The sequence below is a fragment of the Python bivittatus genome, unplaced genomic scaffold (assembly GCF_059951505.1).
Source record: "Python bivittatus isolate LINGU-HERP-01145 unplaced genomic scaffold, Pbiv_v1 ctg000570_np1212, whole genome shotgun sequence".
Lineage (NCBI taxonomy): Eukaryota > Metazoa > Chordata > Lepidosauria > Squamata > Pythonidae > Python > Python bivittatus.
Genome location: NW_028277097.1, coordinates 8,851,813 through 8,873,650, shown reverse-complemented (window position 1 = coordinate 8,873,650; position 21,838 = coordinate 8,851,813). Strand labels below are relative to the sequence as shown.

General features: G+C 39.4%; 1 protein-coding gene across 1 annotated transcript; it reads left to right on the top strand.

The window, feature by feature from the left end:
* The first annotated feature begins 3,099 nt into the window (after nucleotides 1–3,099).
* IL7R (interleukin 7 receptor) lies at nucleotides 3,100–21,657 on the top strand. The gene is made up of 8 exons (XM_007440045.3): nucleotides 3,100–3,289; nucleotides 7,878–8,013; nucleotides 9,791–9,948; nucleotides 10,875–11,029; nucleotides 12,535–12,709; nucleotides 15,626–15,713; nucleotides 16,959–17,034; nucleotides 18,224–21,657. Exons 1-8 carry the CDS (start codon nucleotides 3,190–3,192, stop codon nucleotides 18,716–18,718), a joined length of 1,383 nt encoding a protein of 460 aa, XP_007440107.3. The 5' UTR covers nucleotides 3,100–3,189; the 3' UTR covers nucleotides 18,719–21,657.
* The last annotated feature ends 181 nt before the right edge of the window (nucleotides 21,658–21,838 follow it).

Sequence of the window (21,838 nt, the reverse complement as noted above, 5' to 3'; positions counted from 1 at the left end):
CTTAGACTGATTAGAGTAACCTGCAAGTCAAAGCACAGTTTGAAACCACCATTCCCATGAACCAGCTCTGTGTGTTCTACTTTAAAGGGTGATCATGAGTTAGGAACAGCAGCATGGACTTTGTGCTTTCTCATCAATTGTTAGCATCTGAAAAGTAGTTCTAGGAGGTATGCTGATTACCCAGCTATAGTCCTTCTCTCTGAGATGTAAATCAAATTGGATTATATTAATATCTGGAAACTAAAATAGTGAATGTTGGTAACCAAGCCCAGAGGCAATGGTGTAATGAAAATGGCAATGCTGCGGCTGCCTTCTCTCTGCAGAACAAGCAGTTGCCAATTATTTTTTTTAATAATAAAGACATGCTAATGCCATTCCTTCTTGGCTCTTTAAGGGTCTTGTGGACCCTCCCATCATGTAAATCTGTCTGTCTTGTGTGAGAAGCTAAAACAAAGGGTGTAGTAAAGGGAAGTATATCTACCCTGGCTTGCTCCAAGTAGTTTCATGCAGGAACCTCCATGGGCAGGAGCAGCAGGGAGGCAAGTGTTTAAAAAAAAGATGGTTGTGGTGACCTCACAACTGAATCCCTGCATCTTTTTTACATGTGTTGCACGAGACGCACATTAAAAAGGATCGGGGCTTTGACTGCATGATTGCAGCTGCTCTCTCAATTTGTTGTGGATCACTCCTCTTCTCTGCAAACACTCTTGGGAATAGGACTTCTCTGAATGAGTGATGGGAAAAGAGGATGGATTGGGGATGTACAGCTGAAGGGAAAAGCTTTAGGTGATGAGGGACCAGGAGGGAAAATGGATAGAGGGGAAATATAAGCAGAACTCAGGGGTCATGAAATCCAGCTTGCTGATGTAAAATAATCAGCTACATTGATGGGTTCTGACTGCTAGTTAGGTCTTAAAGAAAACTTTCTGATCAGATTGTGAAAGGATTACAGAAATATGGCCTAGGTGAAAAACGTGGGCCTCATACGCTGATTTGTTTTACTTAAACTTCTCAGCCCTGTGGTTCTTCTGATAAAGTAATTGTAAGCAAAATTATAAACCACAGGTAAATATGTATCGCAAAGCACACATGTGCTGCATAAGCGGTCTCAGATCTGTACCGACAGTATTAGGGAATGGGTAAAGAAGTCTTCTAGTTTTTTAGTCCCTATAAAAAAATGTTACATTACTGTACTTATCTGAGGACAGAACTACATATTACATGTAGTTTTCCATTCTTTTTCTTTACTATGCAGCTTCTAAGGCTATTGTTTAAAATGAAAGAGTGTGAGAAGGACATCTGACTATCCTTCCCTATCTATGATTGCTATGATCTCCTGGGAAAAAGAGGACCACATATTTATTTTTGGCCAAGCATGCATAAAAATTGTTGGAAGGAAGTGATTTTCAGTGAGAAACCATTCTCTTTCTGAAACTGTCCCCATTATTTGATTGCCCTGAAGACCTGTCATTATTTGACTGACAGGAAAGGCTACGAAGCAGCCTGTGAATCGATAGCAATATTCACATCTTTGGCTGTAGTCCAATAAACTTCATAGAACTTACCATTAAAGAAGGCTATGCGAGTGCATTGTCCAGGCATTCTAAAGGACTTTAGAGATAGGTGCTGGACCTGGAACATTTGCCCCATACTCTTCTTGACCTTCCCACTTTCATGGGATGTCTGAAGGAGAAGTAATCTCCCATTGATTTGAATATAAGTACACTTGTCTGTATGATAACAGGACTTAATAAAGCAAACTCACCTTCATATTGCCAGCTAAATGCAGCAAAGTCAGGGAGAGGAGGGACTGGGCCATTCTCCCCCTCATGACCCTCCATACATTCTACTGACAGATATTCTAGGCTAGGGTTCCTCAACCTTGGCAACTTTAAGACGGGTGGACTTCAACTCCCAGAATTCCCCAGCCAGTGCTGGGAATTCTGGAAGTTGAAGTCCACCCGTCTTAAAGTTGCCAAGGTTGAGGAACCCTGTTCTGGGCTCTCTCTCCCATATATGAACTGGTGTGGCAGAAGCTGCTCTTTCCATCACTCTAAAAAAGTACAGTAAATTTTTGCAAATGTATGGCCAAGTGAAGGGGGACGCGGTGGCGCAGCAGCTTAATGACGCTGAAAGTTGCCGACCAGAAATGGTCGACGCTTCAGTGGTTCGAGTCCAGCCTTCGCGTTAAACAGGGTGAGCTCCTGTTTCCTCCCCAGTTCCTGTCAACCCAACAGTTCAAAAACTTACGTGAGTAGATAAATGGGGACTCTCACTCCGGTGGGAGGAAAAATGCTGGCGGCCCCTTGCAAAAAAGGAGTTGGGAGCAGTTGCCGATAAGCGCGAAAAACCCCGCTCGCCCGAAAAGGGCGCGAAGTAACGGAAACCCCGCCTCCTGCGCTCGCCAGCTGGGCTCTGCCCTAGGAAGGAGGCTCTGGCAAACCACTTCCGAAAAACAGTTGCCTTGAAAACTGCAAGGACTCGTCCAAGCAGTCACTGCAGGGTCAGCAATGACTGAGCGCAGACAAAATTAATTATTATGGCCAAGTGGGATGGAAAGAACGTGAGACTTAAAAACAAACAAACAAATAGGGAAAAAACAAAACAGATCCAAAATTTAAAGGGAGGGTTTTGTGTGCATCATCTGAGTTCAAATCATTGTCTATTGAACTATACTCCTGTTGAATTAGATGTGTCTTTTTTCCTAAACATTGCTCTTCTTTAACAACTGTAGGCGTCTCCATAAAGTTTCTTCATGGATGAGACAGAAAAACCTCAAAATTAATTGAGAGAAACAGCATGCTTGAGGAAAGGAAGTTGATAGATTTGTCCAACTGGTAGTTGTAAATCTTAGTTCCACCTCAAAGTGGTCTTCAGAATGGGAACTTCAGTTAAAACAAGTAGAATTAGGAGAACGAGCACCTTCCATAGTTCCTAAGACTGCATAGGCTGTGGTAGTATCATTTGATCTTACATCACTGTTTCACCACCCCTTGTTTTTGGTGAGGGGGGTGTTTCCTGTTTCACCCTGTGCCCACTCGTCTGCATGTTTATACTTCCCCTTGCCTGTGGTTACTTTATTGATGAGTACACTCTAGAAGGAGCTATAAAGGCACAATGCAAGCGGCTTTTCTCAGCCTTAGTTTCTCTTTTTCTCCTGCGAGATAGAAAGAACATGAACTTGAGAGGATGGCAAAGCCAAATCTGATGGTCTATTCTTACTTCTTTATTTTCCTTCCTTCCATCTCTGCAGAAAGTGGCTCTGGGTCAGAAACATCAGTGGGATATGGTGAGTCATTCCATCTTTTTTCCTTCTAGCAAACATTCCAAAAAATGGAAGTTCAAGCATTCCAAACTTGTAACGCAAAGAACATTGGTACTCATGTTTGCTAGCATTATGTATTTTGAAAGATAAATGTCCTGTCAGCTTGATGTAGTAATTTATTTTATATTTTTATTTTTTAGTTTAGTTTATAACGAGTGTATGTAGATACGACAGACAGACTGCTGCACAATTATCAGATATGGGTCTCGGTATTCTAATTCTCAACCAACATTCATTAGAAATATACCACAGAGTTAGTTTGTCTTTGAGAGTATAAAGCTGTTTCTTGTTTTCCTGAATGTTGCCAACAAAAAGTGAGGTAAAATTGGATTTTATGATTGCTTGTTATTTCATAAATGAGCTTTCTTAAAAAGCTTCAAGACACTAGCTGGAAAAAGCTGCTAAATAAGATCTGAATTCTACTGTGTAGCAAGAGCCAGAATTTTCCATTATTCATTTGGGTGTCATATTCTTCCAGACCCATATCATCTTACTAAGATGGTCAGAGACAGTGGGCGGAGGAAGCAAAAAGCACTTTCTCCTTAATTAGAAATGTGCATTTAACCTGGGTTGCTTTAAAGGTTATTTTTCTTGGGCTCAGATAAGAACCTGATTTTGGAAAATACAAAACTATGTGTCTCTCTCTCTACAATGGGGAGAATCAACAAATGGCTATAACTGTATAACTTCATACATAATTAGATGAAATATGCAGGCATAAGAAACTTTTCTGTGCAGAGGATTCCTGACAAATTTCAGACAAGGTGCGAGGGATTTTATGCAAAGGCAAGCTGCAATTTGGAGATTTAGGCTCCCTTTTCTGAAAGGTTCTCCCATACTAGATTATATTTAGCAAATGTTAAACAGTAGTTGCATAGAATGTCCAGTTATTAAAGCCAAAAGCAATAAACTTAATTCATAAAACAGACAACAAAAAACTAAAAAGAAGTCCTTCTCCTTCTCCTAGGCAGTTAACGAAGTAATAAAAATACAAAGCAAGTTGAAATAACCCTTAAAACTGATCCTCGACTGTCTCTGGGGATTGGCAGTAAGAAGCACTGTTTTATAGTGGTCCTTCTCCCTCATGTGGGACTGGTTCTGGTGGTGATGGTGGAAGGAGAGAGGTCAAGTTCTAAGGCCCTCTGTTGTGGAGTGCTACAAGGCTCAACTTTCTCTCCTCTACCATTTAACATCCACATGAATACTAAGGGAGCTCATCCATTGACATGGGGTCAGGTTTCATGAATTATGCTGATGATATATAGTTGTATATTGATCCCAGGCTGAATAGGTCAAGTGCTGTCCAAGTGCATGGGACTGCTAGGGTCTGGGTAAGGAAGAACAAACTCAGGCTCAATCCCAGCAAGTCCAAGTGGCCTTGGGTTCAGAGACCATCTGAGCCTAAGATATTCCATCTCTGGTTCTGGATGGTGTTGTACCCCCTCATTTGGAACTGGTTTGTAATCTGGGGGTCCTCTTGGACTCATGGCTCCTGTTTAAACAGGATGTGGCAGCTGTGGCCAAGAGAGCCTTTGTACAACTTCATCTCCTGTACCAGTTATGACCACACTGTGCATAGTCATTCATGTCTGGGTCACATCCCAGATAGATGTACCCTACATGGAGCATCTGGATGCTACAGCTGCACTAGAATGCAGCAGTTTGAGTAGTTATGTGCACTCCCTATTTTGCCCATGTGATACCAGTCTGAGAGCTGCACTGGTTGCTGATGGGCCTCCAGGTGTGATTTAAGGTGCTGGTTGTCATCTTTAAAGCCCTACGTAGCTTAAGAGCTAGGTATCTTCAGGACTCCATGCTCCCAGTAGTGTGGAAACACCAGTAAGACTAGGGGAGGAAGACTCCCTACTCTTAAGAGACTGATCCCTACTCTAAGAGAATGTTACCATCAGGTGCCTTACAAGTAGGCCTTCTGAATTGTCCCCCCACCCCCACCCCGAAAGAATTTTTCTCTTGAAATTACTTCAGCTCCAACACTTGTGTAATTTTGGAGGGCCATTAAAACCAGTGTTTTCTTTTAAATGGAATTTGGAGGACTTTTTGTTTCTGTTTTTCATTCAAACTATGTCTGTGTCTTTCTGAATCTCTGAAGCTGCTTGTTGTGGTTTCATCAATGTGGAGGACACTAACTTTTTACCTCAGACTAACCCCAAATCTCTCCAAACCAAGAGAAGAGTGCTGTTTCGAAGGTGTGGAAGAATGAAATAAGTAGAAAATAAAATTAAAATTACACCTTTATTATTTAAAAGAAACTCCCTCTTTGAAACTGCAGCATTACAAACATGAAAAGATATCTCTTAAAACTAAGAGGAGAGTTCAACCAATGCGCTATGGATGTCAGTAGAAAAACCCTTACAGATGTAAGTCTGGACTACATGTTTAACCAGACGTGGCTTGATCCAACTTTAGACATACTGGTTTCATTCACACCATGTGCTTAAAGCTAAACATTAAAATTAAAAATTAATTTAAAATTTAAAGCTAAAAATTAAAGCTGAAAGCTTTGTCTTTCTCATTTGTGAGCCGCCTAGAGTCACTGACAGTGAGATGGGCGGCGTAGAAATTTGATTGATAAATAAATAAATAAATAAAAATAGCACAATTGCTGTGCTCAAATACCGTAATATGCTATACCCAAGCAAACGAACTGTAACGATCTAGAACACACAAAGCTAGGAGAAGAGTTGGTTTTCATAACATGCCGAATCTCAAACTAACCAACCCGTTTAAAATAGGCCTGTCTTGGGGTAGCGGTGGGCGGTTGTGTGTTTCCATCTACCTGGTTTATACGCCTGATTTTCTTGGCCAGAACTGGATGCATTTCTCATGGAAAGTCTTGTGGTATGAGTTGCTCCGTGGGGTTCAAGGAACATAATATCCTGAAGGAATCCTGAAACTATTGCTAGTAAGTGGCAGTTTTATTTAGATGATGTTGTCTATAAGATCAATCATCTGTGGGATAAACAACACGATACATCAGATATGTATCAAACAGCTGGCATTGCTGGTCTTTATGCTAAGCAGTGTTTCGCAACCTTGGCAACTTTAAGATGTGTGGACTTCAACTCCCAGACTTCTGGGAGTTGAGGTCCACACATCTTAAAGTTATCAAGGTTGAGAAACACCATGCTAAGGTAAGCTCATAGTGGACTGAGAAACCACCATCCCTAGGAGAAATAGAATCTTCCCATTTCTAATCCACTGATTTTGTAAATTCACACCCAGTTTTAAAAAGAGAATTTGTTGGCATCACAAGTGGTCTTCAGGGAAGGATTGAAGTCCCCTCCGTTCTCATGGTACTTTCAATATGGAGTGGATCTTTAAATATTTACTTTAGTGTAAGGAAAAATTGCCATCATAATTTAGTCTTTGTGGATCTCCTGAATGATTCTATTTTATAGATGATTTTCAGCAACTTATGAGTGAAACATTAATTGAACAAAGTTTAATGGAAATGTCTACTTAATGTAAGAAGGGAAATTCTCACAAAAGTCTGCTTCATATGGAGTGCGCAAACTATTTCCTACACTATCCTGTACTGCATAGATCACATTATGATCTCTGCAATCGGCAGCGTTGAAAAGTGTAACGATAGTAATGATAGTGCTGTGCAATCATTCTAAGGAATATGCAGATGAAGTAAGAAGGGCAATTACCATGAGTCATAAAAAAAAGATGAGCTGTTCAAAAGTTTTCTTGGTATTCTGAATTCTTTGGTCTAGAGAAAATGTGTCAATTGACAACTTCCTTTAAATCCAAGCTTATGCCCTTATTAACCAGGAAGTTGTTGCTTCCTTTTTGATATAAAAAAATATATTTGTACTTTTCTTTTTAGTAAACCAAAAGGGCAGCTTATAGCTCATTTTGCAAACAGGAAAAAAAGGTGAGAAAAATTAAAAACGTCCCATGCACTGTAGAGAGGGAAAAAAACCGACTTGCTAGTGAATTAATTAATTAATTAATTAAAATAAAGTCAGATCCACAGACAAAAATAGTTACAAGAAAAGCAAAGACATTTATAGGATCCTGAAAGACCAGCAAAAAGAGGGAAAAGCTGGTCTCTGGAAAGGGAAATTCAAATGCAACGCGCAGCCACAGAAAAGGTTTTCGGTAACCCTGCAAGGCAGACCTCAACTCTTGGACTTTCTTTTAACTTGATCACACCAATATGAAAGGAGGAGGTCTTTCAGGGATCTTGGTGGTAAGTCACATAAGGTCATAAAGAAGATGGAGCACTTTGAATTGGGTTGGAAGCGGAGACATCTGTTGTCAGAGGGGAAATTGCACTTCACTTAAAGCTGGATCCAGTCAAAAACATCCCTTCCCCTTTACTTAATTTCATTCCTTAAAAGGAAATTTAATTCTCTTCCTCCATTTCTTCCCCATTTATTTATTGCAATGATGTAGAACTGAGAAGGATCCAGAAACTGACATAAACAATTTATGTGCTTTATTTGATGATACTTCTTCTGAAGTGCTTTGCATCTGCTGGTCTGAAATTTGAAGAATTTATTTTGTGGTTCTTTCTCCTTAGGCACATGTGCAGACGCTGAGCAGGACAACGGCTTTAAATGTTTCATTCAAATGCCAGTATTCCAAAGCAATTTCTTAATTTGTGATGCTACTGGGACCGAGATGAACCTGAATGAGGCAAATGCCAGTTTTTCTGTGTAAGAACCTCTCTAATGCTTGCAAACATAATTACTTAAGTACCAGAAGATTAATCCATTGAAAAGAAAAAAAATTGGCTGCAGAATTTGCGGGATGCGATCTTAGGGGGTTCTGGGGCTTCAAAAATTGGTCAGAGGTTACTGCATTTGGCCTGTAGATTGGTGTTTTCACAACTCTTAGACAAGAGGAATTAACCTTTCTTGCGTCATGGACCTCTTTGAGTGTCTGATGAAACTTACAGACCACTTCTCAGAAAAATGTATTTAAATGCATAAAATAAAATACATAGATATAGAAAAGACTTAATGGAGCGATAACTCAATTAATTCTAGATCTCTAGAATTGTAGGATTAATGTCTTGCATGGACATAAGTGCAAAAGAACCTTTGAAATGCAAGCTGTGTTGACCATGATCAATTACATGTTTTTGGAGAAAACAATACTTCACATAATCACATGTATTCTGGTTTCGATTTTTGGGGGGTATAATAATTTTAATGAACATTTTTGGAGTCTAGAGGCCATAAATTACCTTGTTGCCTACATTCATTACAGAATGAAAAGCTAACTTTCAGTTAGTTAGTGAAAATGAAGTTCTAATCTTTTTCACATACAAATTCATGGACCTCCTGAAATCTATTCGCAGACCCCCCCAAGAGGTCTCTGGACTGCAGGTTAAGAACCCCTATCTTAGGCCATAAATCCTCTGATCCTCATACTGGCTGGGGAATTCTGGGAGTTGAAGCCCATCCATCTTAAAATTGTCAAGGTTGAGAAACACTGCTCTGATCATACTATATCTGTAACTTTCTTAGCCTCTGCATCTTGATCATTTTGAGAAACAAAAAGGGTAGAAATTGAGATCTTTTGACAAAGATTGGAGAGGGGACTCCTTGTGATCCTGCTAACATTACTGAAAAAATACAGGAAAGTTGTATATAACATAATGGTGCTGATTATTAAGTTGGCCCTTACTTTTACCTTACTTAGCTGATTAAGCACATGATTTTTCCTAGCTTTCCAGGACTATAAAGTTTTTGTAAGGGAAGATGAACTTTGCCATAAAAATGGATAGATGTTAAAAATAGAGAAAATATTTTTTAATGCTGATAATTCTAGCCCAAGAATACTCTAATTAACCTGTTGATCTTTTTAGGGTTGGCATATGCAAGTAACACAACCCAAACCATTTCTCTTTCAAATACAGATATATAGCACGACTTCCTTTGTGGAACGCTTTACAATACTGCAATGTAGAAAGTGAGGATTGATTCATCATATATATTATCTGATCACAAGATAATTGGGAAATTAGAAGGCAGAAATCTTTTTTCATCAACAGAAGTTAATGTCCCGTTACTTTGGAAGATAGTGAATCAGGAAAGGTTTGGAGTAAGTGTGCCAATATGAGGAAGTGTAAGATGGTTATTTGAGTAGCTAAAGACTATGTTTGGTTCTGTAAGGGTAGACAAACTTAGCACTGCTTTTCTGTACCTCTCTGCCAAACAATGAAAGTGATTTCCTGCCCAAAGTCCTCACCCTCTCTCTCATTTACATGACCAAAACAATCACAGTGCTTCCTCTTAAGCTTCCAGTGACAACAGCTTCTTAGCCATGAGACTTTACAGCAGCTTTCTAACCAAGGTGTAAGTTCTACTGAATTCACTAGCTCTGTGAAGGGCTATGTTGTCCTGCTTTTCAATTCTTTTACATCTCCAGTTCCCAGAACCATTTTGGTTTTCCAAAATGTCACCGCTACACCCAATTTCTTCACAGGTATGGGATCCAACCCCAGCTCTGCTTCATGAAAGGCCCCCTTGTAAGGAATTGTTCTATAGACAACAGTGATCTTCTTCGTTCTTTTGAAGTTTGCTTGACCATAACATTGATAAATCCTTGCAAAGACTGCCAGAAAATGAAAGCAACTCATATCAGTAAGCATATATGTATGGTGTGATGTCCATTTGGGTTCATTTTGGAACCTGTTCAAAACAGGAGCAAAATGAAGTTTAGTTACATCAGTACACAGCCCAAAGACTCATGTTCTTCCATTTCCAAATTTAGAAGAAAAAGATGGGAATTATCCTGCCAGGAGGATGTTGTGGTGTTGATCCAAGTCATGGAAGGGAATCTGCTTGCACAAGTGGAAGGTTTTACATAGTTCAAAGTAACTGTCCTCTCGATCAGTGTTTCTCAACCTCAGCAACTTTAAGATATGTGGACTTCAACTCCCAGAATTGCATGCTGGCTGGGGAATTCTGGGAGCTGAAGTCCACACATCTTAAAGTTGCTGAGATTGAGAAACACTGTTCTAGATCCACAAATAGAAAATAAGTCTAATATATCATTTCCTTAACTATTTAGGCATATATATTAGCCAGCAAGATAACACTGCAGTGATGGACTCCATGCAAAAAAAAAAAAGTTTGATTAATTTAACACACTATTATATGCATAACTACTTGGAAGGAACCCCCACTGTTTAATCAGGCTTTCAGGTGCCACGCTTATATCCCTGCAGCTTTAATAAGTTGTAGCTTACAAGCATGAAAACAAACATTCTAATATGTGGTGGAAATGATTTCTTTTAATAATTGTTGGGTTTAAGCTGGATTTTGAGCCTGGAGGTGATGAAGTTTGAGTAAAGGAGGGGAGGTCGAAATATTAATTCCGCCCCTCAAATGAGTCATCCACATTTTATGTACTGCACAGAATAATTTGAATCTGAATCAGTTCACTCTGTAATTTCCTTAAACAGCAGCAGTTTAAGGATCATGCTGCCTGATTGTATTTTGGAGTGAGGTGTGCGTGTGCGTCTGTGAGATGTTGTTTATCGTTTTCTTTACGTTGTCATTTGCAGTTAAACCTGAAGCACCATTTGATCTAAATATCACCTACCAGGAAACGGCAAATGAGTATCTTGTCCAATTCTCAACTCCCCATATAGCAAACTCATTCCTTGAAAACAAATTAATACATCAATTAGCCTACCGACAAGAAAATGCAGACTGGACTGTGAGTAAGAATGAGTAGTTTTGCATTTTCTACTTGTTTTCAGTTGTACGCCTGCAGGTGAGGGCTGTTTTGTGTCTGTTGTCATGCAAACTATTATCTGAGAGGCTGGGTTTTTTTTAACCTAAATTGAAAGTGTTTAGAATGAATAAATAACCAGTTGCCAATGCTTTTAATTTCTAATATGGAGTACCTCATAGATTTTTATTTTCAAAAGCCAATGAAAATTAACATTTGAATGTTTGTTCTTGCTAATATCAATCTTCCAGAGCATCAGATATTATTCCTTGTTAACATTAGAAATGCTCCCCACAACCCCTACATCCAACTTCACTCATAGTAGTTCATGATGAAAATAATTAACTGGCTGGGAACATGCAGAGCTCAACAAGAAACATCTGATTTTCTGGGGATTTTTTTTTTCCTCTCCAGAAATGTTTCTGTTAGATGCAAACCAAACTTGGTTACAACAAAGCAGATTTGTAATTCAGCTTACCAACACTGTTTGGGCAATGCTTTTGATTTGACCTAAACTTTCTGGTTTAGAGGATGCTTACTTTAAATTCTGCTTCTAGCAGGATATGCAGAGAAGGAATTCAGCTAACACAGATCCAATTTCCAGTGATTGATTTCCTTCTGCTTGGAATCCAGGACTACATTTGCATATTATGACTCCAGAGCGTGAACTTGTACATGGTTCAGTCCCAGATGAGTAATAGGGACATTTGTAATTCTCACTTAATATCATCCAGAGACACATGATATAGCTTTGGATGTGTTTATACCAGTGTTTCTCAACCTCAAAGTTGAGGATGAGAAACATACCAGTGCTTCTTAACCTCAACTTTAAGGTGTGTGGACTTCAACTCTCAGAATTCCCCAGTCAGCATGTTGGCTGGGAAATTCTGGGAGTTGACATCCATATGCTTTAAAGTGGCTGAGGTTGAGAAACACTGGTCTATACAATTAATTAAGCTCACATTTCCTGTTTATAATGCTACAGCAGAGGGAGCTGTTCTTCATCATATCAGACCATACTGATTCACAAACTCAGTATTATTTATACTGACTGGCTTTGGCTCATTAGAATTTCAGTTAGATGTTCTTCCCGGCTCTGTCTGAATTTGCCAGAGACAGAACCGGGATCTTTTACATGGAAGCATGTGGTCTGTCACCAGGCTCCAACCTTTCTCCATGTTGGAGAACAGACTATGAACAATGGACTTAAATAAAAAATTGTCTTCCGTGCTTCAATGGTGGCACATGAATTCAGGCAAACATTCATTGGTGCACCAATCAGATCATTTCCCATGAATGATTCTGTACATCTTTTTGATGCAAAATAAGCTGCTGCATTTTGGATGCCAGTATAGGATGTCATCACACTCCCATCTGTTAATAGGGTAAAAAAGATTTCACTGTGTACAGATGAATGAACATACTTACAGTGATCTTGATTTCTTTTTTTTTACTTAAAAAAAAAATCCTCACATTTATTCCTGTCTTAGACAATCGAATCTTATTTTCTTATATTAAAACTTCTGGGAAAGAAATTTCAGCCAGAAGTAACATATGAGATGAAAGTTCGGTCAAAACCCAATGGAGCTTATTTCAAAGGCCACTGGAGTGAATGGAGCTCGTCCCAATATTTCAAAACTTCCGCCGGAATATCAAATGGAATAAGTAAGTCCAGATTTTTATTTTATTCCTATTGCAAATCAAGAATATTAGAAATGTTTATACTGTAGCCTAGTGCAGTGGTAAACCTGTTGGACCTTGACAAAGACATCCAGCTTCAAGTCCCTGTTTGTTCATGGAACTCATGGGGTGAATTTGGGCCTTTGTCTCTGTGAGCCCAACAGCCTCCCAGGGATAAAATAGGAAGAGATCCATATGTATGCAGCCTTGACCTTACAAGAGAAAAGGGAAGATATAAATGCAATCAAAACTTTACTAAAGAAAAAAATGCCTTATGAATGTACAATATACCAGCAGTTAAATACAAAAGAGGAATCAAAATCCAGTCAATAGCTCCATTTGGATTATGTTCCCAAAATTCTTATTGAGAAAAAGTATACTATGTAAGTAATCATGGATCCAACAGTATGTTTCTGATATTTGGTGGCTAAGCCTAAAAAACTGGTAGCTCAACCAGACATTGGTATCTTCCAGGAATGGACTGGGGTGAGGGTGATCAAAAAAAGGCAGGATGGTGGAAGTGGTCCTGCCCCCTTTTTATGTGCCTTATTTTATTATACTGCTGCAGATGGCATTACAACCAGGGTCAACGTTGCCAGACAATGCCATTGTACCCTGAGACACTGCGAAACAGAATGTGAAAAACTGGAGAGGGGGTTGGCTTCTCCTGGTTGTGGCCACTATGCCAGTCTGAAGAATAGTATGAGAATGGTTTAGATAGTTTCGGGAGGGGAGTAGTTTCAAGGATTAGCATGGAAATGAGCAACACAGTTTCCTGATGTGGGGGAGAGCTATACACTGGCTTATTTTCAAGCCAAGCCTTTGAAGTCACAGTTCTCTGACCATTAGCATCTAGAACAAGTATTTACAGTGGCCTCCTGATGGGAACACAAAAGAATTTTAGTACAACACCAAAGCCAGATGAGATCTCACTTATATTAAACAAATAAAGCCTTCCGCTACCGATACAAGCACAGGTACATGGACACTATAAAACTGCTGTTTTACTGTATGGTCTTCTCCTAGCATTACATATTTGGTCGCATTGCTTTTCCATTCTGAAGGCTTCATCTTTTAACAGAGTGAGGGGATTTGCTTATTGACTTGCTTATCTAGTAGTCCACTCCCATGTGCATGGAGTTCAGAGACCTCAGTCCATTGATTAGACATAAGCCATACCCAGTGCCTGTTGTTGGTCTCTACACTCTGCTTTCACTCATATCTTTACAGTCTTTCTTTTCTTCCCTTGCTCATTCTAGTGGTCACAAGAATTTGACTGAGCCATCCTTCCTCTTCTAGCTGTAGTTAATTTTTCCCATTAATGAAAAGCTTTGTTCTGGCTGTTTTCTCTTCTATCCTTCTGGTTGGCAAGTATTGGGACTGAGCTACCTGCTACAGTACTCCACAGATAGAAACTACAATGACCAACCTGTGACATACAGCAATCATGTGGGGCAAAAAACTGGAGGGCAGGAGGGAACTTTGCCTGGCCTCCATTGTGCTTGTCTTCTTGGGCTGTAGAACCCAAGATGTGGATTTTATTGTAAAATGACCTTTAAAAGGATGTCTTGAAAAATGGGAAACTGGAAGCAAGGTTTGGTTCAGAATATATTGGCAGATTTCTGTTAGTTTCATTCATCCTAGTCCAGCAAGACAGTTCTGTAGTATACCTTATACTGATCTCCACTGAATTTAATGGATGCTTTTGATAGAGCTGGAGATTTGCATTTCCACCTGAAACTTTTATAAAATGCGGTATAGTTGGATTAGGGTCAAAAACTTTATGCATTAACTTCAATAAGGCTTTCTGAACATAACATGCCGTTTTTATAACTCCTACCAATACAGGGTATTAATTGACAATAGTAGCTGATGTACCATGATCAAAATCCAGGTCCTATCAGATATGATCTTAAACGAATAATGTTTCTTTCACCATGTACTTTTCAAAGAAGCAAATAGCTATGGAAATAATTTTTGGCAGGAAAACAATGCCATGCCTCATTTCCAGATCCCTCTTCCCTACAGCTGTTTTTTTTAAAGTATGGTGTCTGGAAGAATATGTACTGCACAGAGCAATTGTATTGTGTGGACAATTTAGGATCTGTTTTCAATATATAGAGAGAGAAGCAGAAGAAATTGGTCAGAAGCAGGACACTTGGTTTTAGGTCATTTGGAAGACAGGCAAACAAGGATCAGGGGCCAGAGGTATCACCACAGAACCATAAGAACTTCATGAGACCATGAAGCACAAGACTATCCTTGATAATCAGAATTTTTGGAGCTTGGACATCCCCAGCTTGTGCTGCAGGAACTTTGGTGGAGGCAAATTCACCAACTGAATTGATTCCATTGCTGAATTGCTTGGTCAAGAATTTTCACCCAGTGTTCAATTACAATTTACTCTATGGTAACTTAATCCCATTAAATCTAGTCTTCCCCTCTAAAGTAGCAAAGAACAAAACTTTGTTCTTCTTTTATACAATAGCCTTTTAAGAATTAGAAAACTGCAAGAATTGCCTCTGCAGTTTTCTTTTCTTGCTAAGGAATATACTTCTAACCTTTCTTTGTAGGATTTGTTTGATTGTGGGTGGGCAATGGTCAGATGGTGGATGAACACAGGACTTTGCATTGCTAAGGTGAGACCTGGAGCCATAATTGGTTTGTAAACATCTTCATGCTGGTATGTCCGTACATCACAAGCTAAATGGTCAGAAGTTAGGCTAGTGGTATAGAGTAGAGGATGTCCAGAACCAGAACTCTGTTCAGGCAGGAAATAAGTTTCTGGAGGTTAGTTAATGGAAGTTGCATATAAGATTTGTGTATTACCTGTAATGTCATGTTGAGTTTGATTCCCAATGAAGAATCTACTATTTTTAAAGCTAAGATTTCTTTCCTTAGACAAACTTGTCCTGTTAACAGTATCCGTCACAACCTTCTTTGTGCTCCTCATTGTAATTTTTCTGGTCCCAGTATTTTGGAAAAACAGGTAATTTTAAAAAACTTTCAATTAAGAAAATGATCAGTCTAGGTTCATACAATGAGCTAAAACATATTTGTTGGGTTTTGACTTAGAGTCATGTGTGAATCCAGCCATTGTTGTTTGTAAATCATAGTTTATGGCTTAGCTTATTGTTTAGGACACAATAAATATATAAATGTATATTTATTAGGAGAAGAGTTGGAGTCATGTTCAATCTTTCCTGCTTTCAATGTAATTTGTTCACAGTATGGTGGGTTCTGGAGAATGGGTTGGATTTAGACTTCATCATATTTAAAGTAAACTAATTAAACTAACAAAGTTGTGAGCAAATATTTACTTAAGGTCTATTGATTTTAATGGGCCTGTTTTATGTTTGCTTAAGTCTGGATCCATTTCACTGAATTATCTCTACATTTCTGGGAATGCTTTGAATATCCTTAGTCTAGAGCGGGAAACATAATACTGAATTCAGCTGTCCTTCTTTATGGAAAAATAATACTTTTTGATTGAGTTTCCCAAAAGAGATTCCCAGTGGATTCTTCAGAATTCACTTTTTAGGCTTTTACAGTTTAAGAAGGTACGTCAATTTGTCAGGTTGGGGAGATGAAAAAAATATTAATTAATGTAACAATGAGAATCTCACATGGAACAATCCTAAAACTTGGACCCATTCATATGTATTAGGTTTCAACTCTTGTAATTCTTTGCCAAAATGTCCAATGATATGAATCATCAATAAATTCAGAAGCTTCACTTTTAACCTAGCCGTTAAAATCTAGTTAAACACTTCTCAAAAAGACTTCTTGAATTTCTGGCTTCCAGTTTCACATGTTCTGTTTTGTCCACAAACACAGGTACTGCAAAGCAAGTTCCATGAACAAAATATCTGATTTAGCCAACATTAGTTGTGTTTAAGCCAGTGGTAATACCTGATTAACTTTGGTGGGGCATGGAAGCAAAGCAGAGTCAGGTTGGCGATAGGAAATCCTAAATGAATATCAGGGCTATAGTCTAGTTTAGGACATTGAAAAACATATTTTGGAAATTGACAGTAACTGTTTTGTTATTGTTGCCAAGAAAATGGCACAGTTGTATCCATGTAGTCATCAACTGGACTTTGGGGTATCTTCACCCTTATCTTTAGTAACCACATCAGGACAGCGGCACAGTTCTAACTTGTGTAAGACTCATTCACAAAGGATGTTGAAAGATTCTTCCTCATCAACATGGTTGTTGTTTTATCTTCTTTAGGATCAAAGAAATGTTATGGCCCAGCATCCCTAACCATCAAAAAACTCTGGATAAATTCTGCAACAAACTAAGAAAGGTTAGTACTTTTACTACAGGAAAAACTAGCCTTGCAGGTCTTCAACATGAAAAAGAAATAATCCTCTATTACCAGGTTTTGACCATGCTTCAAACAACTATGTGACAACAGCATTTCTCAATATGCTGGGAGAGGAATTTCTAGCTTTAAAGCAGTCTGCCTGGGAATTCTGAAATTCTGGGCATTAGAGGATGGGAGAAGATTGTTCCTACTATGGCAAGTACATCTTGAAAGACAGAACCTATACTTCAGCACTCTACAACTTTTGCCAGGAGTTAGAAACCTTATATGATAGTGAGCATGGTGGCAAGCATCCAATCAACCAGTCAATCAATCCTGACATCTCACAAGATTTTTGTAGTCTTACCCATAATCTCGCTTGGCATCTGGCATCTTCAAAGATTTGGCAGTCTTGAAGGATATAGCCATTTAATATTTTAATTGCCATCCAGGGAAGTGATGGGTGACATTGTCTAGACCTTTGATTATGCCAAGAACCTTGAGTGTTTTATATCCATCTTCCCTTAGTGACAAGCCTATAAAGTAGGCCAGGGTTAGGCCAAACAGGGCCTGACCTTAACAACAGAGTTCTATTCTTTATGACATTTCCAGTAAACTAGATGAGAGTCTATAGTTTTCCTAAGATTCCCGAGGAGGCCTGACCTAGTCATGCCATAGAACCAAAGGGCAGAATATTGTTAGAATTGACTGGATTATATCCATCTGCACATAGAATGCTCTGCATTCTCAAGTAGTAGCCCCCACCCCCACCCCCCACCCGTATTCTGCCTTGAAGTAATATAGTTCATTCTGCTTCTTCAGCAACATCATTACTTCTATGGCACGTATAGATTTCAGACTCCATTTAGGAAGCTGTTTCTACCTGGTTGGACAATTGACTCACCCAGCTCCAGCTATGCTACAAGTAAGAAACATAGAATATTGTAGATGTTGCTGAACTATAACCCCATGGTGCTGTGACCAGCATGGTCAATAGAAAGGAATGCTGGGAGCAAATGCTGATTTGTTCTTATAGATATGAAGGTGGAAATATAAAATTGGAAACAGCATGGGAAACTGCTAGGAAAAAAGTGTGTTGAATACATTTTTTAGAGATTGGTGCATTGGCTTTACAACTTTCAAAATGTATTGAACTAATTCCCTGTTAAATATCTTGTCATCTGTGTAGAACTCAGACGCAAGTTTCTTTAATCCTGAGAGTTTGGGATATACTCACATTCATAAGGTGGACAGTATTCAGGCTAAATCAGAAATCGGCCACCTTCAGCCCCCATCACATAATTTGGATGCAGATGTTGAGAATTTGGTGAAACGAAAGGACAGTATTCATCATGGTTGGTTGAAGCTGCCTTTGGCATATGAAGGAATGTTGCCAACAGAGATGAAGGACAAGCTCTCCAGTGGAAGTGAGGACACCTCTGCTGATGACTCATTCCCCAGCATCAGTCTATGTGATGACAGCAGAGTTGCTGACCAACATGGCTGGAACAACGATCTGGGTAAAAATTCCAACAGCTTAATGGGCCATATTATTCTCCCTGAATTAAAGACAGGCTCTTGTTGCCAAGCTTATCCCAATGGTGAGAAAAGGTTATTAAATAACGAAGAAACCTATGTCACAATGGCAAGCTTTTTTGAAAATAAGGGGAAATTACGAAATTAATAGTTGCAAGCATATGTTACCAAGAGGCATTTCTAGATATTGCACAGGTCTATAACATCTGTTCCATTATCTTTCCTTCTTCCATGCTGATTTTCAGCATCAGTCTGCAGGTATTTTGTAAAAAACTGTATAAAGTTTTATTTGAAAATGAAATTCTCTTGCAGACAAAAAAGCAGAGTTTTCCTCATACCTCCTTTTCCACTGCAACTGTATTTATTCCCTCATTCAAAATTGCGTCAGAGCATTTAAGGACCATCCCAAAGCGTTTGGAAGTCACCAGCTTCTGCTCTTCCTCCTTTGGGAATTTTCTGTGTTTAATTCTGTTTAGAGAGGCTTCCATGACATTGAGAAAATAAAAACTCTGGCCTAAAGCCAAATTATGTTCTTTGAAACATACAGGTAGTCCTCATTTAGCGACTGCCTTGTTTAGTGACTGTTCGCAGTTACAATGGTGATGAAAAAGTAACCTCCTTTGTGGGGTGCCGCAGGGTTCGGTTCTCTCTCCGCTCCTTTTCAACATCTATATGAAACAGCTGGGTGAGATCATCCGTCATCATGGGATGAGGTATCATCAGTATGCTGATGATACTCAACTATATATCTCCATCCCTGGTGAAGTAAGTGATGCCGTGACCACCCTCTCATGGTGCCTGGAGGCTGTGAGGGTCTGGATGGGGAACAACAGGCTCCAGCTGAACCCTGGCAAGACAGAGTGGCTGTGGGTTAATGGCTCCTCTGTATCCGGGACATTGTCATCGTTGGAGCTGGATGGGATAGCACTGCCCCAGACAGACCCAGTGCATAATTTGGGGGTCCTCCTGGACTCACGGCTCCTGCTCGAAGAGCAGGTGGCAGCCATGGCCAGGAGGGCTTTTGCACAGCTTCGGGTTGTGCACCAGTTACGCCCTTTCCTGGATCGGGATGCCCTTCGAACGGTCACTCATGCCCTTGTTATCTCCCGGATAGACTACTGCAATGCGTTCTACATGGGGCTACCCTTGAAGAGTATCCGGAAGCTTCAGCTGGTCCAGAATGCAGCCGCGTGAGCAATTTTTGGGGCCCGAAGAAGGACCCATATAACACCTTTGCTCCGTGAGCTGCATTGAGTACTGGTTTGCTTCCGGGTCCAATTCAAGGTGTTGGTTATCACCTTTAAAGCCCTACATGGCATGAGGCCAGGTTACCTGAAGGACCGCCTCGCCCCCACAATTTCAACCCGTCCCACCCGATCTCACAGGGCATGCTCCGGACCCCCACGGTAAAAGAACTCTGATTAGCGGGGTCCAGAAGGTGGGCCTTCTCTGCTGTAGCCCCCACCCTTTGGAACATCTTGCCCCCAGAGGTGAGACAGGCCCCCTCACTCCAGGCCTTTCGGAGGGATTTGAAGACTTGGCTCTGCCATCTGGCCTGGGGCGGGGAGGGAGGATGTCAGAAATGGGGTTGGCTAGCCCCTTAGTGGCCTGGTGTGGCCTCTATCGGCCTCTTGGATTTTTTAAATCTCTTTTTTATCTCTGTAAGTGTGGTTCTTTTATAACTTTTAATCATGTATTTATGATTTTAATTTGATGTAAGTCATCCAGAGTCCCCCATTGTGGTGAGATGGGTGGGGACAAGTCTATTAAATAAATAAATAAATAAATAAACTTGAAGTGAGATTGTAAGCACAGCCACAGTTTCATCTAGCGGCTGCTTTGCTTAACAACTGAGTTGCTGGTCCCAATTGTGGTTGCTAAATGAGGACTACCTGTATATCATTGTACACATTTTGTATAAATTTAACTACATCATGAAATCCAGAGTAAGATTAAACATCATATATTACAATTTTAATATTATTCTATCAAGTACAGTAGTATGAATTAGGATTCAGGATAAAATCTGTGGGCGTTGATTTTCTATCTACTGCAATTTTTATTTGGGTCCAAGAACCCAGATCTCAATGACTGGACAGGAATTATGAAGGTGCAGCTATTGGAGAATGTCCACATCTTCCTTATTATGATTCAGCAATAGTCTGATAGTGCTGGAGCACTTCATTTCGTGGTTCTTTCTTGTGGACCTATCTTGTTATTCCTGACTGTTTAATGAAAGATAAATCCTACTGGATTGGCGCAAGGACCACCAATCTAGCACATGGTTTTCAAGAGCAACTAATGAGAAGATCTGAATATTCAGAAGAAGGACAATAATTCACCTTCTTTGCTGCTTCCCAATATTTTCCAAGATCTTCTATGTAGTTATGATAATTGGTAGACTTCTCCTTTCTTAGAGAACTTCCTTCCTAAGGCAACTTTATATCTTGGTCCACACAGTGCCTTGTGGATATGAGTAACATAAACTGTATATTATGTGAAGTAGTACTTTATTTTGTCTGGAATATTAATTTCATAAAAGTTACTCCACCAGTATGTTTATATTATTAACTAGTATAGTGATCAGTTCACTGGGTGTTTCTATAATAATAAAACTTGAATTCCACCCTAAATCACGGCTGTTTTTCATTTGGCTTTCACAAGAAATATTCAAGGATGCGAAAAAAAATTAAAAGTATTGTCACCATTATGTGTTCTATGCTCTTACAATGGATGTATAATCTTGCCATGTACTTGTCATACTATTTGCTGCTGTGTTTCATTTTTATATGGGGTGGCTTCATATGGTTAATTTTTATTTTGATGGAATGATAGTTATGATTTTAGTATAAACATAGTAAATGTCTTTGAATTGGGTGCTGAAGTAGCATTTAAATAAGTTAATTAAGAAATAGTCTTGGTGTCAGTGTCAGCTAGTAGATACAGTTTTAATCCATGGGCATTACTTATGAGTACCAACTACCACTTTCTTCCATTTCTCTTGCCAGCAAATCATCATATTCAAATATTTACTGGCAACAAAATTGTGGACTAGAGTAAAGCCAGCAATTAAAATCCATCCATCTTGTTCTAACTAGTCACAGAACGCTGAATAAAGAAGAAATGCTGTAGAATGAAGATTCCCTGAGTCACCTTTTGTACATAGCCACATCTTATTCCATGGGGTCTAAACCCTATATTGGGATTTGAACTCATGGACCATTACACTTTAGATGATCATATACATTGAATTAGCTTTAGGAGCTAT